The 18,923-nt window shown below is 44.7% G+C and overlaps 1 protein-coding gene across 1 annotated transcript in view; it reads left to right on the forward strand.

Annotated features, from left to right (window-relative positions):
* Positions 1 to 7,998: 7,998 nt before the first annotated feature.
* Positions 7,999 to 18,923, forward strand: part of LOC311101991 (ephrin type-A receptor 4-like) — a gene marked incomplete at its 3' end in the record, with an annotated part of 35,331 nt that continues 24,406 nt past the window's right edge. Inside the window, exons 1-3 of the mRNA XM_084143217.1 lie at positions 7,999 to 8,129; positions 9,642 to 9,709; positions 12,097 to 12,760. Coding sequence (XP_083999343.1) covers positions 8,033 to 8,129; positions 9,642 to 9,709; positions 12,097 to 12,760 — 829 coding nt within the window. The 5' untranslated portion in view covers positions 7,999 to 8,032. The remainder of the gene's footprint in view (positions 8,130 to 9,641; positions 9,710 to 12,096; positions 12,761 to 18,923) is intronic.

Raw genomic sequence — 18,923 nt, forward strand, 5'->3', positions numbered from 1 at the left:
GTGCTTCTGTCCCCATCCAAGGAGGGCCTAAAGCAGCACCTAGATCTTCTGCACAGATTCTGTCAGACCTGGGCCCTGACAGTAAATCTCAGTAAGACAAAAATAATGGTGTTCCAAAAAAGTTCCAGTTGCCAGGACCACGAATACAAATTCCATCTAGACACCGTTGCCCTAGAGCACACAAAAAACTATACATACCTCAGCCTAAACATCAGCGCCACAGGTAACTTCCACAAAGCTGTGAACGATCTGAGAGACAAGGCAAGAAGGGCCTTCTGTGCCATAAAAAGGAACATAAAATTTGACATACCAATTAGGATCTGGCAAAAAATACTTGAATCAGTTATATAACCCATTGCCCTTCATGGTTATGAGGTCTTGGGTCTGCTCACCAAACAAGAATTCACAAAATGGGACAAACACCAAATTGAGACTGTAAAATGTAAATGAATGTAAAACACCAAATAATGCATGCAGAGCAGAATTAGGCCGATATCCGCTAATGATCAAAGTCCAGAAAAGAGCCGTTAAATTCTACAACCACCTAAAAGGAATCGATTCCCAAACCTTCCATAACAAAGCCATCACCTACAAAGAAACGACCCTGGAGAAGAGCACCCCTAAGCAAGCTGGTCTGTGGGGCTCTGTTCACAAACACAAAACTGACTCCACAGAGCCCCAGGACAGCAACACAATTAGACCCAACCAAATCATGAGAAAACAAAAATATATTTACTTGACACATTGGAAAGAATTTACAAACTAGAATGCTATTTGGCCCTAATCACCTGACCGCTGTGACTGACCCAAAATTAAGGAAATCTTTGACTATGTACAGACTCAGTGAGCATAGCCTTGCTATTGTGAAAGGCCGCCGAAGGCAGACCTGTCTCTCATGAGAACACAGGCTATTTGCACACTGCCCACAAAATGAGGTGGAAACTGAGCTGCACTTCCTAGCTTCCTGTCAAATGTATGACCATATTAGAGACACATATTTCCCTCAGATTACACAGACCCACAAAGAATTCGAAAACAAATCCAATTTTTATAAACTCCCATATATATTGGGTGAATTACCACAGTGTGCAATCACAGCAACAAGATGTGTGACCTGTTGCCACAAGAAAAGGGCAACCAGTGAAGAACAAATACCATTGTAAATAAAACCTATATTTATGTTTATTTATTTTCCCTTTTGTACTTTAACTATTTGCAGAGAGAGAGAGAGAGAGAGAGAGAGAGAGAGAGAGAGAGAGAGAGAGAGAGAGAGCGAGAGAGACAGAGAAAGAGAGAGAGAAGGAAAGAAATAAAGAGAGAGAGAGAGAGAGAGAGAGAGCGAGAGAGACAGAGAAAGAGAGAGAGAAGGAAAGAAATAAAGAGAGAGAGAGAGAGAGAGAGAGAGAGAGAGAGAGAGAGAGAGAGAGAGAGAGAGAGAGAGAGAAACTCCCTTATCTACTGGGTGAAAAACCACAGTGTGCCATCACAGCTGCAAGATTTGTGACCTGTTGCCACAAGAAAAGGGCAACCAGTGAAGAACAAACACCATTGTAAATACAACCCATATTTATGTTTATTTATTTTCCCATTTGTACTTTAACTATTTGCACATTGTTACAACACTGTATATAGACATAATATGACATTTGAAAAGTCTTTATTCTTTTGAAACTTCTGAGTGTAATGTTTACTGTTAATATTTATTATTTATTTCACTTTTGTTTACTATCTACTTCACTTGCTTTGGCAATGTTAACACACGTTTCCCATGCCAATAAAGCCCTTAAATTGAAATTGAATTGAGAGAGAGAGAGAGAGAGAGAGAGAAGATACATTCAGGCGGCAGGTTTGCTTCCACCGTCACCATTCCTAGAAGTAATCTCTGATCTGATTAGCCAGGTTTTCACAACATGTCCTCCATCACAACCTCTCTAGCTATATCCTAGTAGAGGGTACAGATTACAACCATCAAGCAAGTGAAAAGTCTTAATCCAGTACCATTGGTAACAGGGTTGACATTAACTCTGTTACAAAATCACTCTGTCTGTCCTGTCAACCACACTCAAACGTGTCATGGCGAGAGGTGCTCACACTCTATGTCCATGTTTGCTCTCCTTGTGAGTGAGAACCGTTAAAACTCCATCTCCAACACTCCTGCTTTCCCGGTGAAAGAATTATCTGAGAAAGACTAATGATTCTCTAATCCCAGATCCTCTGTCCGCTCTGAGTCTCTTCCGATTCCCTGGGAGAGAGCTGGATCTCTGGGATAGGAAGAGAGCTGTGCAGCGTCTGACACCATGCCATAAAAAGACTTACAGACGCCTTAAATCATTTCCCCCAGAGTGGTTATTCCCTGCTTCCACTGCCAAATGTCTATTTTTTTATGTAATCTTTTACGTAAAGCTTGAAAACCTGCCCAAAGTTAAGGCTGATTTGTAGTTGTGTGTTGATACTTTAAGCGTTGAGTAAATGTGCTGTACTGACATTTAAACACGTCCCTGACAGGAACTGTATCTCACACTGACACCAGATTTACCAGGTCATTAACCCGCTCTTAACACCACAAAGTGATACTTCTGCAACAAAATGGGACAGATTAGTTAGATCTTTCATATAGACAAGGATGGGGGGATGTGTAGCCTACACTACAGAGTGACATGGAGACTTCACTTCTCCATATGGAGGGTTCTTACAACTGTGACATATTAAAAAAACAATGACAAAGCCAAAGAAAATACCATATTGTAGGGCTGCTGGTGCCTGTAAGTACTTGAAGACTTTTTAAGATGACAAAATGGCCCCTCAATGCCTTGCGGATGTTTCTGGCAATCATAGTCGCAGTGGCTCATATCGACCGCTGACCACCAGGCAGGAGGTGGAGAGGGGGCTGCCAGGGGCAGGGAAAGGCCAGATCACACTGCACCGGCTGGGCATGGGGCACCAGCCACGGTGGGTAATTGAGAGTGGGGGGAGAGGGTGGGTAGTAATTGGAGATGCAGTGAATAGCAGGGTAGAATGTTAAGTGTTAGCCATTGTATGGATACGATGTTTTTGGTATGGTAAGCTTTTATTTGCAGAAGGATTACCTCAAAGAGATCACAAGTTTGTGGTTTGCTGGACAACAACAGGCAACAGGTAAGGATAGTAAATGTGGAATTGGTGTTTCAGAGTCAAACAGTCTCCATGCTTCAGTTTAAACAGACATTGTAAAACTGAAATCCACAGAACCGGTATTTGATGTCTTGTGTGACTGTGAAGATGTGATTAAATCCATCCCTGCAGTGAGTGAGACATGTTGCGTGAGCTACAGAGATGAGAGCGTCTTATCCTGTCTCAGTTACTGACACACTGCTGGGTTGGTGCTTGAAGCTCTCTCTCTTTCTGCTTCTTTCATCTCCTCATCCTCTTCCCTCCTCTTCTCCAACTCCCACACACCCTGACCTCCAGGGGCTATCTCTCTGACAGCGTTCCCAGGAAACACCACATGAGACTGGGGTCCGGAGGCGGTAGGCAGGGTCCTTAGCCTGGGGGTCAGCTCTCCGCAGGGCTCAGGGCTTCAGCCCTGCTTCAGTAAGGTAGGCTCAGCCTAGAATCAGCTAAGACAATGACCAAAGCTGTTTTAGCCCAGGGAGAGGGGGATTTTGGAGGGGAGAGGGAGATTTTGGAGGAGAGAGGGGTGGGGGTTTTGCTCAGTTGACAATTAAAAGAAACTGCAACACACAAACTAAGGGAACACACAGGAGCGGCTGTGAGTGTGTGAGTCAAGGTTTGTGTGTGTGTGTGTGTGTGTGTGATTGGCACACAATGCAGATGTGTGGGCAGTAGGTGCCATCTGGAGAAAGCGGAGTGGGATGAGGAGGGAGGAGGAAGGGTGGGATGCCACTTTAGAAAAAGTGCCTTATCGTTTGATGAGAGGATAAAGGAAATTATCAGAGTGTAATCAATCAAAAAACCTGTGACACAAATGAACGAAGACAAGAAATGTGCCCCCGCTCTCTCACCCCCTCCTTCCCCCACCTTGTCTCAGTGGCAGCCCTGCCTGTACGTCAATAGGCCCCTTCGTTAGCAGGAATTCGCAACTTCGCCACCATTGGTTGAGCTTGTGAAAAGTGTTCCATTAGTAGTCCGGGTTTTATGGTTGCGTGGCTTGTTGTCAGGGGAAAATGGAAAACCGCCATTCAGGTCGTGACGGGTATTGGACAATCAATGTTGGAACTTAGTAAGTGGCCAATCTTGAGGAACGCCAGATGCTACACCGAGTTCATGTGGATAGAGATGTTTTCACTGGAGCAACCATACCCCCACAAGACGCAGAATGGCCTCCCAGGAGACCCCCCGACCCCCCCCCACCATAAGGCCAATATTCACCCCTCCACCCTTCTACTCCATCCATATCCAACACAGTCACCTTCCTTCCCTCTGATCTAATGTAATTTCCTTGATTAGTCCAAGAGCAGGCCTCAATAGCAGCCCTTACTGCCTGGTATTGGAAAAAACACGAGTTCCTCTCACGAGACTGGCATCCATGAGGGAAATCAAAGCTACTGGACCTATCTAAACACAGGGGACAAAGACTGCTCTATACAGAATGAGATCACCCACAATGAAAACACTCATGAGCGATCCGTAACTGCCATTCTAAACTTTATGGAAATCTGAGGGTGGTATTAGCCTATAGTTACAAAAGCTGAGAATATTGTTTCAAAACAAGTCAGACTACTGCATAAATGAGTCATTTAATGAACAACTAGTGGGATTGATGAACAGGATATGCCTGCCAGTGCTTTGTTCTTAAATCTTTCCCAAAAAGTTAAATAAATGATGATATAGGCCTAATAACCTAGGTGAGGGTAGGAAAGTGATGATGTACTGTATATAGCCCTATAGTTCAATCATAGTCTATGGTGCCAGGCCAGCTATTTTGATGATTCACTTTAATTTCTTCTTCCCATTCTGAGTTGGTATAGTTACGCCTACAGTCGTGGTCAAAAGTTTTGAGAATGACACAAGTATTGGTCTTCACAAAGTTCGCTGCTTCAGTGTTATGAGATATTTTTGTCAGATGTTACTATGGTATACTGAAGTATAATTACAAGCATTCCACAAGTGTCAAAGGCTTTTATTGACAATTACATTAAGTTTATGCAAAGAGTCAATATTTGCAGTGTTGACCCTTCTTTTTCAAGACCTCTGCAATCCGCCCTGGCATGCTGTCAATCAACTTCTGGGCCACATCCTGACTGATGGCAGCCCATTGTTGCATAATCAATGCTTGGAGTTTGTCCGAATTTGTGGGTTTTTGTTTGTCCACCCGCCTCTTGAGGATTGACCACAAGTTCTCAATGGGATTAAGGTCTGGGGAGTTTCCTGGCCATGGACCCAAAATGTCGATGTTTTGTTCCCCGAGCCACTTAGTTATCACTTTTGCCTTATGGCAAGGTGCTCCATCATGCTGGAAAAGGCATTGTTCGTCACCAAACTGTTCTTGGACAGTTGGGAGAAGTTGCTCTCAGAGGATGTGTTGGTACCATTCTTTATTCATGGCTGTGTTCTTAGGAAATATTGTGAGTGAGCCCACTCCCTTGGCTGACAAGCAACCCCACACATGAATGGTCTCAGGATGCTTTACTGTTGGCATGACACAGGACTGATGGTAGCGCTCACCTTGTCTTCTCCGGACAAGGTGTTTTCCGGATGCCCCAAACAATCGGAAAGGGGATTCATCAGAGAAAATGACTTTACCCCAGTCCTCAGCAGTCCAATCCCTGTACCTTTTGCAGAATATTAGTCTGTCCCTGATGTTTTTCCTGGAGAGAAGTGGCTTCTTTGCTGCCCTTCTTGACACCAGGCCATCTTCCAAAAGTATTTGCCTCACTGTGGTTTCAGATGCATTCACACCTGCCTGCTGCCATTTCTGAGCAAGCTCTGCACTGGTGGTGCCCCGATCCCGCAGCTGAATCAACTTTAGGAGACGGTCCTGGCGCTTGCTGGACTTTCTTGAAGCCCTTTTTGTGCAAAGCAAAACGACGGCACGTGTTTCCTTGCAGGTAACCATGGTTAACAGAAGAAGAACAATGATTTCAAGCACCACCCTCCTTTTAAAGCTTCCAGTCTGTTATTCTAACTCAATCAGCATGACAGAGTGATCTCCAGCCTTGTCCTCGTCAACACTCTCACCTGTGTTAACGAGAGAATCACTGACATGATGGCAGCTGGTCCTTTTGTGGCAGGGCTAAAATGCAGTGGAAATGTTTTTGGGGGATTAAGTTCATTTTCATGGCAAAGAGGCACTTTGCAATTAATTGCAATTCATCTGATCACTCTTCATGACATTCTGGAGTATATGAAAATTGCCATCATCAAAACTGAGGCAGCAGACTTTGTGAAAATTAGTATTTGTGTCATTCTCAAAACTTTTAACCATGACTGTACATGGAGAGTGTGGTTTAGGCATTAGCCAGACTACCTACTAAACTGGTTGCATAGGCAGGTATAGCCTACTGTTTACAAATCCAAGTGGGATTTTAAGCACTTACAAATTCGTAACATATTGTACGAATTGCACATTTTTGAGGCAGGAAACGTATCATACGAAACGGATGACATAGTACACAATTGTGCAACATTTTCGGGGACCATTTTGGCTGTACTACTTTAAAACTACTGGCTTAAATTATACAAAACCTCTGTAGCATCACTTTAAATGAAAGAGGCATGATGAGGAAGAACTATGGGTAACCTGCTGGCCCTTTGTGTATGTATTAGTAACTGTGTGAGGTGATGCGAGAACTACCCACCTATCCCATGACGATGGCACTCTGTGGCTCACTGAAGCCTGCCTGGAGGCTGCAAAACTTGGCTCATCCGCGGGAGCATGGAGAAAGATCCAGCCTGCGTAGGAGGACGTGAGGGAGGGAGGGTGAAGAAAACGTGTAAATAGACAGACAGACAGGCTAAACCAAAAGGGTGCACACATGGGATTTTTCAAAACCGAATAATGCCTTCATTGTTTGAGGAAGAACCCAAAGGAAAACATTAGGCTACTCTTAGCGATTTATTTCTATACCTTTCATAGTCTGCAGACCTTTAGGCGTTAACTGTTATTAGAATGTTTGTTATCACAACTCAGGGATGGAACCCCAGATGTATCAGCCCAACACACCTTAATTCCAATACAACCTTGATCAAATGCTTTTAGAATAACGACTATAATCCAATAACACGGGATTCGTGCCCATCATTCATCACAGAATTGTTATGATCAATTTCCCAAAGTGGGATTTCGTGTTATGCTATCGGGTCTGTATCTATTGGATTATGGAACATCTGTGATTGTATCCGCTAGGTGGCGACATTGGTCTAAAGTGTTTCATCTTGGACAGCGCTGCGCATCACTGGAGACGACATTCATGTAGGGATCACAACGCGGTCCCAATGACGAGTAGGCGGATAATTCACGTTATGAGAAGAATGACAACTATCTGCCTACACATGACAACGACTAGTCCGAAGAAATAATTAAGATTTTTTAGGATTCTTTGAGCAAAGCACTTTTGAGACACTGGTGCTATAGCCTAGATCTAACAATGTATACCAATATTTAAAAATTCAGAAACTTGGACAGAAGTCATGAAACGTTATTGGGAATTGCATGTGCATTATTAATAACAATGTAACAACATTATCTTGGAAGTTTATTGGTTCTCTTTAACAAGAACAATAGTGGTGTCCGCATGAAAGAAATGCACTAAATATTACAGTAACAACTGGCCCTTTACACAGTCCCATTTTTGGCCAAGTGTCCACTCATGGCTGAGGGGTAGGGGGACAGTTAATGATTAATTGCCCCTGTTTTCCCGTCCGCTGCGTTTCCTATTTGGATTGACTGCCGCGTCAGAGCGCGCAGCCCCGCCTCCCGGCTGTTTTCGGAGCGTCGCTCTATCCCTGCTTCAAACGCATATTCCACAGGGAGAGAGAGAGAGCAAGAACTGTGAGGAGCAGAACGAACGACGAGAAAAAAGGCGAACGACAAATGGCACTCATGGCTGGGATTTTGTTTACGTTGACCTCTGTGCTGCTTGGGATTTCTACGTTTGTTTCTTCGGCACGGATTTACCCCCCAAATGAAGGTAAGACTTGGAATAACAGCGGAGCCCCGTCTTTGACTTGTTCTCGGTTAGTTTATACACAGTCCACTTCGTGTGTGAGACGGACCAGGAGTCCGTTGTCCCGTAGCTATTCTGGACTCGTGCAAGGACCTGCAGCACTCAAAGAAGGGGGCAACACTATTAATTTGCTCAACAACATGCATTCTCTGACATTGGATTTCCATATGCGTCAAACCCATCAAAGGTTTTGTTTCGTAGGCTACTAGGTCCTTTTGCTACCCAAATTGTTGAAAGCTCTTGGCAGAAAGCCGGAGCGTATGATGTCTATATGGGGCTCTAGCAGGGTCCGAGTGGAGTGCTGGGAAGTCTTACTTCACAGTCTCTGTTAATTAGGCAACAGTCACCTTATTCAACAAAATTAGTTTTTTCTTGAGCCATATAGGCTACAAAGACTCGATTTTATACAGCAATCATTATTGCTTTGGCGGACATGTCTGTGTCTGGTTTTGTGCAAGGCCGTTGTGCAAAAGCCCCCGTTATAAAATGAGCCATGTTATTTTAGTTCATAACCATTCAATTATGAAGTGGCTCTTGCGCATTTTCTATGTCAAACGCATTAACTTCAAAACAATAAACAATACTCAAATAATTACCTAAGCCAAGTAATTTCAGATAAATGCTAACATCTTAAATGAAATCCACTTTTTTTTGTTAAATTCAATGCGTATTTCAGCGCTTAAAATTGTGATTTTCATCACTGCGCACGGAGAGGATTGCAGTAAGAAAGATAAGGGGCTATTGAAATCTCACCACGGATTATTTTTGATTTCACACTGAAGCAAATTAATTTAGCTCCTCTAATTTACATCGATTGATCATCAGCGAACCTCAGGACCCGAGTTAAAACAGACAAACGGAGTCTCCAATATCTAGGCCTATTTATTATAATAATAATAATATGCCATTTAGCAGACGCTTTTATCCAAAGCGACTTCCAGTCATGTGTGCATACATTTTTACGTATGGGTGGTCCCAGGTATCGAACCCACTACCCTGGCGTTACAAGCGCCATGCTCTACCAATTGAGCTACAGAGGACCAAACATCCAGAGTTTCACTCACTAGGTTACAATGACAATACCCATTGTTCTTTATACAAAATATCAAATCCCCGTAAAATGGGGTCCCTTTGTGTTTTTAATCACAAATCCCCTTGAAAAAATATATCCAAATTACGCATTTGAGTAATGCAAACATATTACATAGTTTATGGAGTTATATGCGTGGACAATGGCCTATAGATACGTCGTTACACATTGATCATTAGCCTATTTCTGATTGGTTTTTCGTTGAGCAGATTGCACATAATTGTTTTCCTCGATCAAGCTGCATAACTATCCAACTATGGTAACATAACAGCACGGTGGCTTTTCCAAACGGTATATTAGCACTGTAGGTGCTATAGGAAAAGGTTACATATCATCAGTGTTATGAACAGCCTATAACTGCTCACTTCTCTTTCTATGTGTTTCAGTGACGTTACTGGACTCCAGATCCGTAGCGGGAGAGTTGGGCTGGGTCGCCAACCCAACAGAAGGAGGGGTAAGTGCCCCTCGTTAGGACGCGAGTCACCCATTGAGTCAAAATGGAGAGATGCTGTCCTCTATAGCCTACCGGCCCCCTCCCTCCTTCTCTCCCTCTACTTGCCATAATCGTCAGATTCGAGTCCGATACTGTAGCGGGCGTCGGGTTTCCTGAATAGATGGCGGATTGAATCGATCTTTGTGGAGAAACTTTATATTATTTTCCCACATTGAGGCGCGGGGGAGAGGAACTTGGCAGCACAGAAAGGGCCATTTGGAATGGATGAATGAAGGGAAAGGGCAGCGGGTTTCAGTCCTCGCCGTAGGATTGGATTGGGCCATAAAGCGATAGGGAATGTGATCGGAGTAAATGCGTGATCCCGCGGTCTAATTGGGATATATATAGTTGCGCTGATCATGTACAGAGTGCGACTGGGGCCTGTCTGGCACACACTCCCCTGTCAGTTGTTCCCTGAGCCGAAGCAGCAGCACTGGCGTCTGAACAATTGCACGGAACCATCTTCTAGTTTTAGACTAAACCAACAAGGTGGCCCAAAGTAGAGCAGCATATGCTATTTACATTGACATTTTAGTCATTTAACAGACGCTCTTATGCAGAGCGACTTACAGTTAGTGAGTGCATACATTTTTCATACTGGCCCCCCGTGGGAAACGAACCCACAACCCTGGCGTTGCAAGCGCCATGCTCTACCAACTGAGCTACAGGACAGCTATCTAAGAGGAATTACATTCTTCTTTCTTTTCATACATCTTCTGGCATATCCATTATATTTTAGTGATACTGTTTATGGTATGCTATAGACCCATAAAAAAACGTTGACCTTTTGTCTCAGCCCCGCATCTCCAACTCTTGTTTTATTCACCATTGGGTTGAGTTGTTGCTCAATGAACTTGGCTCGTGTGTGCTTCTGTTCGTTGCAGTCTGTTCCTCCTTCAGCCGTTTCCTCCGAGGCGGAGTGATTGACAGGGTGCTGGCAGCGCCGACAGGCCTGCGTTCACCTCATTACGACCAATTACCCCCATTCTCCCTCTCCTCCGCTATCGGGGAAAGGTGCGGCCTTATCTGCAACGCCGGTTGATTTCCACGATAAAGGGCCAAGCAGAGTGAAGAAAGCGGTGGAATAGAGCAGCGGAGGTTACGGACACTCTCAAATCGGAGCCTCAGCCATGTTTAGCGTTATCTCCCCTACTCAAAGGAATAGGGTTTTGAACGAGATTATTTATGATAACACGTTGAATCAAATTCAGCACAGGATACATCCTTTCCCGTAGTAATAGCTCTGTTTGGACTTCTTTCTCTAAATTGTATATAGTCCTAACCAGATACAAGCAGAAGGCTGGCTTGTCTGCTCTTGTTTTTAAATGCAATACATTCTTAATCCATTTTTAAACCATATTATGAAAAATGTAAAGGCCCAGTACAGTGAAAAACGTGATTTTCCTGTGTTTTTATATATATATTTCCACACTATGAGGTCAAATAATACTGTGAAATTGTGAAAATGACAATAATGCCCTTTTATTGTAAGAACTGTTTGAAAAGACTGCCTGAAATTTCAGCCTCTTTTGGTGGGATGGAGTTTTGGCCTGCCTGTTCACATCACAAGGCGTTAAATTAGTTTAATAGACCAATAAGAAAGAGATTTCCAAACCTCTCTGCCAATAAACAGCTAGTTTTCAGTTTTCCCCTCCCCACTCAGACCACTCCCAGACAGTCCTAGCAAAATTCTTGCTTGAGAAATTGTTCTTTGCTAAGAAGCTATTTTTGTTTCTTTTTGACCATTTACAATTGAAAACAATCACAGTAAGGTACTTAATTGTTACAGAGAAAGGATTCGATATTGAGATAAAAACAGCTGCATTGGACATTTAAGAGCATGGCATAATGAGCCCAATGCCTTTCAAAACGCAATATACCCTATGCTCTTTAGTAGCGGGGACTTTATCATAAGTAAAACAAACATTGCTCCTATAAAAATAAGCCAGCCAGTCGTCGATAATGTAATCCATACACCCGATCCACATGTGTGCTGTCAAAACCCTCTCACTCTCCAAAATAATTTGTAGGCGATAAAAGGTACTAGTCAGGAATGAACACAGTACAGTAGGCCTATGTCTACTTACCAGTAGTAGTTTCATTATAACAGGCCGTACTATTTATATTAGGCCTTGTCATGCATTTATTATTCATTAATTGACAAGTTAGGCCATTAAATAATTGGCCTACTGAGACACAGATATTGAGTCACTATTTTGTAATGGTCTTTCTCAATGTATGTCTGCAAGTCAATGTTTTTATGTGGCTTACCATTTTTCAGATTTTTCTAATGTTGACATAATGTTTGTCAGATGTTTTCCTAACATTGTCTCCGTGTCTCTCCTCAGTGGGAGGAGGTGAGCATCATGGATGAGAAGAACATTCCCATCAGGACGTACCAGGTGTGTAATGTGATGGAACCCAACCAGAACAATTGGCTTAGAACCGACTGGATTCCTCGGGGTGGCGCCCAGCGCGTCTACATCGAGATCAAGTTCACCCTGCGCGACTGTAACAGCCTCCCTGGTGTCATGGGAACCTGCAAGGAGACGTTCAACCTCTACTACTACGAGTCCAACAACGACAAGGAGCGCTACATCCGAGAGAACCAGTTTGGCAAGATCGACACGGTGGCGGCAGACGAGAGCTTCACCCAGGTGGACATCGGAGATCGCATCATGAAGCTGAACACGGAGGTCAGGGACGTGGGAGCCTTATCCCGGAAGGGTTTCTACCTGGCCTTCCAGGACGTGGGAGCCTGCATCGCCCTGGTGTCTGTCAGGGTGTTCTATAAGAAGTGTCCCCTGGCTGTGAGGAACCTGGCCCAGTTCCCTGACACCATCACCGGGGCCGATACCTCCTCACTGGTGGAAGTCCGAGGATCCTGCGTGGATAATTCAGAGGAGCGTGACGTTCCCAAAATGTACTGCGGGGCGGACGGAGAGTGGCTGGTGCCTATCGGGAACTGCCTGTGTAACCCGGGATTCGAGGAGAGGAACGCTGAATGCCAGGGTAAGTTAAGGAGAGAAATTTTCGGTCTGCCTCAGATACACTACAGGTCAAAAGTTTGGACACACCTGCTCATTCAAGAGTTTTTCTTTATTTTTACTGTTTTTTACATTGTAGAATAATAGTGAAGACATCAAAACTATGAAATAACACAAATGGAATCATGTAGTAACCAAAAAAGTGTTAAACAAATCCAAATCCAAATATATTTTATATTTGAGATTCTTCAAATAGCCACCCTTTGCCTTGATGACAGCTTTGCACACTCTTGGCATTCTCTCAACCAGCTGCATGAGGTAGTCACCTGGAATGCATTTCAATTCACAGATATGCCTTCTTAAAAGTTAATTTGTGGAATTTCTTTCCTTCTTAATGCGTTTGAGCCAATCAGTTGTGTTGTGACAAGGTAGGGGGGGTATACAGAAGATAGCCCTATTTGGTAAAAGACCAAGTCCATATTATGGCAAGAACAGCAAAGAGAATAAGCAAAGAGAAACGACAGTCCATCATTACTTTAAGACATGAAGGTCAGTCAATCCGGAAAATTTCAAGAACTTTGAAAGTTTCTTCAAGTGCAGTCGCAAAAACCATCAAGCGCAATGATGAAACTGGCTCTCATGAGGACCGCCACAGGAATGGAAGACCCAGAGTTACCTCTGCTGCGGAGGATAAGTTCATTAGAGTTACCAGCCTCAGAAATTGCAGCCCAAATAAATGCTTTACAGAGTTCAAGTCACAGACACATCTCAACATCAACTGTTCAGAGGGGACTGTGTGAATCAGGCGTTCATGGTTGAATTGCTGCAAAGAAACCACTACTAAAGGACACCAATAAGAAGAAGAGACCTGCTTGGGCCAAGAAACACGAGCAATGGACATTAGACCGGTGGAAAGTTGTCCTTTGGTCTGGAGTCTAAATTGGAGATTTTTGGTTCCAACCGCCGTGTCTTTGTGAGACGCGGTGTGGGTGAACGGATGATCTCTGCATGTGTAGTTTCCACTGTAAAGCATGGAGGAGGAGGTGTTATGGTGTTTGCTGGTGACACTGTCTGTGAGTTATTTAGAATTCAAGGCACACTTAACCAGCATGGCTACCACAGCATTCTGCAGCCATACGCCATCCCATCTGGTTTGGGCTTAGTGGGACTATCATTTGTTTTTCAACAGGACAATGACCCAACACACCTCCAGGCTGTGTAAGGGCTATTTTACCAAGAAGGAGCGTGATGGAGTACTGCATCAGGTGACCTGGCCGCCACAATCCCCTCGACCTCAACCCAATTGAGATGGTTTAGGATGAGTCGGACGGCAGAGTAAAGGAAAAGCAGCCAACAAGTGCTCAGCGTATGTGGGAACTCCTTCAAGGCTGTTGGAAAAGCATTCCAGGTGAAGCTGGTTGAGAGAATGCCAAGAGTGTGCAAAGCTGTCATCAAGGCAAAGGGTGGCTATTTTAAGAATCTCAAATATAACACTTTTTTGGTTACTACATGATTCCAAATGTGTTTTTTCATAGTTTTGATGTCGTCACTATTATTCTACAATGTAGAAAATAGTAAAAATAAAGAAAAACCCTTGAATGAGTAGGTGTGTCCAAACTTATGACTGGTACTGTATACAGTTGAAGTCGGAAGTTTACATACACTTAGGTTGGAGTCATTAAAACTTGTTTTTCAACCACTACACACATCTTGTTGACAAACTATAGCTTTGGCAAGTCGGTTAGGACATCTACTTTGTGCATGACACAAGTCATTTTTCCAACAATTGTTTACTGACAGATTATTTCACTTATAATTCACTGTATCACAATTCCAGTGGGTCAGAAGTTTACATACACTAAGTTGACTGTGCCTTTTAAACAGCTTGGAAAATTCCAGAAAATGATTGCTTTAGAAGCTTCTGATAGGCTAATTACATTTACATTTTAGTCATTTAGCAGACACTCTTATCCAGAGCGATTTACAGGAGCAATTAGGATTAAGTGCCTTGCTCTAGGGCACATCGACAGATTTTTCACCTAGTTGGCTCGGGGATTAGAACCAGCAACCTTTCAGTTACTGGCACAACGCTCTTAACCACTAAGCTTCCTGCCGCCCCAGGTAATTGATATCATTTGAGTCAATTGGAGGTGTACCTGTGGCTGTATTTCAAGGCCTACCTTCAAACTCTGTGCCTCTTTGCTTGACATCTTGGGAAAATCAAAAGAAATCAGCCAAGACCTAAGGAAAAAATTTTGTAGACCTCCACAAGTCTGGTTCATCCTTGGGAGCAATTTCCAAATGCCTGAAGGTAGCACGTTCATCTGTACAAACAATAGTACGTAAGTACAAACACCATGGAACCACGCAGCCGTCATACCGCTCAGGAAGGAGACGTGTTCTGTCTCCTAGAGATGAACGTACTTTGGTGCGAAAAGTGCAAATCAATCCCAGACCATGTGAAAATGCTGGAGGAAACAGGTACAAAGTATCTATATCCGCAGTAAAACAAGTCCTATATTGACATAACCTGAAAGGCCGCTTAGCAAGGAAGAAGCTACTGCCCCAAAACCGCCATAAAAAAGCAACTGCACATGGGGACAAAGGTCATACTTTTTGGAGAAATGTCCTCTGGTCTGATGAAACAAAAATAGAACTGTTTGGCCATAATGACCATCGTTATGTTGTGAGGAAAAAGGGGGACTTGCAAGCTGAAGAACACCGTTCCAACCGTGAAGCACGGGGGTGGCTGCATCATGCTGTGGGGGTGCTTTGCTGCAGGAGGGACTGGTGCACTTCACAAAATAGATGGCATCACGAGGAAGGAAAATTATGTGGATATATTGAAGCAACATCTCAAGACATCAGTCAGGAAGTTAAAGCTTGGGTCTTCCAAATGGACAATGACCCCAAGCATACTTCCAAAGTTGTGGCAAAATGGCTTAAGGACAACAAAGTCAAGGTATTGGAGTGGCCATCACAAAGCCCTGACCTCATTCCTATAGAACATTTGTGGGCAGAACTGAAAAAGTGTGTGCGAGCAAGGAGGCCTACAAACCTGACTCAGTTACACCAGCTCTGTCAGGAGGGCCAAAATTCACCCAACTTATTGTGGGAAGCTTGTGGAAGGCTACCCGAAATGTTTGACCCAAGTTAAACAATTTAAAGGCAATGCTACCAAATACTAATTGAGTGTATGTAAACTTCTGACCCACTGGGAATGTGATGAAATAAATAAAAGCTGAAATAAATCATTCTCTCTACTATTATTCTGACATTTCACATTCTTAAAATAAAGTGGTGATCCTAACTGACTTAAGACAGGGAATTCTTACTATGATTAAATGTCAGGAATTGTGAAAAACTGAGTTTAAATGTATTTGGCTAAGGTGTATGTAAACTTCCGACTTCAACTGTATATATTCCTCTTGCCGCGGGCAGCTGCTGTTCTGCGTGGTTACTTTTACTCTTCTCTATCTTTCTCTCTTCATTCACCTTCTGTCTCTATCTCCATACAGTAGCCTCCTTCTTTACCATATATCCCTCCTCTCTCTCCGTTTGTCTCTTTGTCTCACTCCTCTATTCACCAACCTTTCTCTCTGTTGCTTGTTGTCTCTCTCTCCTCCTCCCCTCCCTGCGTCTCTCCTACATGGTATCAGGCTGGGTAATAGAAGCAGTGATGATTGTAAATTGCGTAATTATCCAGTCCATTGGGATGTGTTAGTTAGGCCAGGGGAACAGGCCTGCTATTGGGATGTGTTAGTTAGGCCAGAGGAACAGGCCTGCTATTGGGATGTGTTAGTTAGGCCAGGGGAACAGGCCTGCTATTGGGATGTGTTAGTTAGGCCAGGGGAACAGGCCTGCTATTGGGATGTGTTAGTTAGGCCAGAGGAACAGGCCTGCTATTGGGATGTGTTAGTTAGGCCAGGGGAACAGGCCTGCTATTGGGATGTGTTAGTTAGGCCAGAGGAACAGGCCTGCTATTGGGATGTGTTAGTTAGGCCAGGGGAACAGGCCTGCTATTGGGATGTGTTAGTTAGGCCAGGGGAACAGGCCTGCTATTGGGATGTATTAGTTAGGCCAGAGGAACAGGCCTGCTATTGGGATGTGTTAGTTAGGCCAGAGGAACAGGCCTGCTATTGGGATGTGTTAGTTAGGACAGAGGAACAGGCCTGCTATTGGGATGTGTTAGTTAGGCCAGAGGAACAGGCCTGCTATTGGGATGTGTTAGTTAGGCCAGAGGAACAGGCCTGCTATTGGGATGTGTTAGTTAGGCCAGAGGAACAGGCCTGCCGGTCTGTCGTGTGACTCTGCTGGATAAATGGCTCAGGAGAGATCAGTCTAAATAGATTCCAGTAGCTCCCAGTCTCTCTTTCTCCTCCCAGCCCCAATCCCAGCCAGATGATTCCCAGTCTCTCCCAGTCTCTCTCTCTCCTCCACAACACAATCCACCCCACCCCAACCCACCCTACCCCACCACCAGCCCCAATCCCAGCCAGATGATTCCCAGTCTCTCTGAGTCTCTCTCTCTCCTCCCAGCTCCAATCCAGGCAGATGATTCCCAGTCTCTCTCTCTCCTCCTCCCCTCCCCACCAGCCCCAATCCCAGCCAGATGACTCCAGTATCTCTCTCTCTCTCTCTCTCTCTCTCTCTCTCTCTCTCTCTCTCTCTCTCTCTCTCTCTCTCTCTTCTCTCTCTCTCTCTCTCTCTCTCTCTCTCTCTCTCTCTCTCTCTCTCTCTCTCTCTCTCTCACTCTCCTCTCTCTCTCTTCCCCACCCCCACCCCAGCCCCCAATCCCAGCCAGATGATTCCCAGTCTCTTCTCTCTCTCCTCCCTATCCCACCACCAGCCCCAATCCCAGCCCAGATGATTCCCAGTCTCTCTCTCTCTCCTCCCCACCCCATCACCAGCCCCAATCCCAGCCAGATGATTCCCAGTCTCTCTCTCTCTCCTCCCCCACCCCCCCCCCCACCCCAACTCACAGCCAGATGATTCCCAGTCTCTCTCTCTCTCTCCTCCCCCACCCCACCCCAGCCCCAATCCCAGCCAGATGATTCTCAGTCTTTGAAATTATCTGCCCGTGCCCTCTATAGATTGGAGTCTCTCTCTCTCTCTCTCTCTCTTCTCTCTCTCTCTCTCTCTCTCTCTCCTCTCTCTCTCTCTCCCTCTCTCTCTCTCTCTCTCTCTCTCTCTCTCTCTCTCTCTCTCTCTCCTCCCCCCACCCCACCCCCACCCCACCACCAGCCCCAATCCCAGCCAGATGGTGGGCTGCTCCAGCGTGGGGTCCGAGGCTGGCCAGGTTGATTAACGGGGGATGTGCCACTCTACCTACCTTAATTTACGGGGGGAGCCTTTAAGCTCTATCTCAGAGGACTAATTGCGTGACAAACAGGCCTGGTGATTTAGGGTACTAGGGCTGGCTGGCTCCTTCTGAGGGGGGACGAGGAGGGCGCACTGAGGTACAAATGGTCACAGATGGTGTGTTTGTGTGTGTGTGTGTGGGAAAGGCTGCGGGTGAGGGGGGTAGCATTTCGTGGCAAGAATGTTCTTAGGAATGTAGCCCATCTCCCCTGTCGGTCGCTGTGGCTGTGTGGTTGGCAGGGGCCAGGTTTCTCCCTCCCCTGGGCTGTCTTCAAAGAAGGAGAGAGCAGAGATGGAGGGATGAAGGAGAGCAGATTGAGGGTAGTTAAATACAGTCGTTCAATTCAGTTTAAATACAGTCGTTCAATTCAGTTAAATACAGTCGTTCAATTCAGTTAAATACAGTCGTTCAATTCAGTTAAATACAGTCGTTCAATTCAGTTAATCTCTTTGAAAGATTATGTATCGTTACTGGTGTGAGTCAGCAATATTTAGTTCCCTCTCATACCAAACTCACGGGCAACTGATTGTTTCTATGAGTGTCTAGTCATGTGTTAATGTGCCTTTTTGCTCTGTGTGTATGTATGTGCTGTGTCATATAACATCAGTGCTATGTGCTCTATCACATCAGAGTTGGGTCAGACACACACACATTCTGCCTGGGTCTCCATGGCTACCAGATCGGTCAGTCCAGGTGGTTCACCTCAGTGTTTGATGGGTCAAAAGGTGCAGCTCACTGTCAGCCTTCAAGTGCACTGATGAGCTGGTTAATATTCCCCAGCATGACGAGGCAGAAATAGAGGGGGGCTCAACTTCAATATAATCAT

Source organism: Coregonus lavaretus (genome assembly GCF_964263955.1).
Source record: "Coregonus lavaretus genome assembly, chromosome: 26".
Lineage (NCBI taxonomy): Eukaryota > Metazoa > Chordata > Actinopteri > Salmoniformes > Salmonidae > Coregonus > Coregonus lavaretus.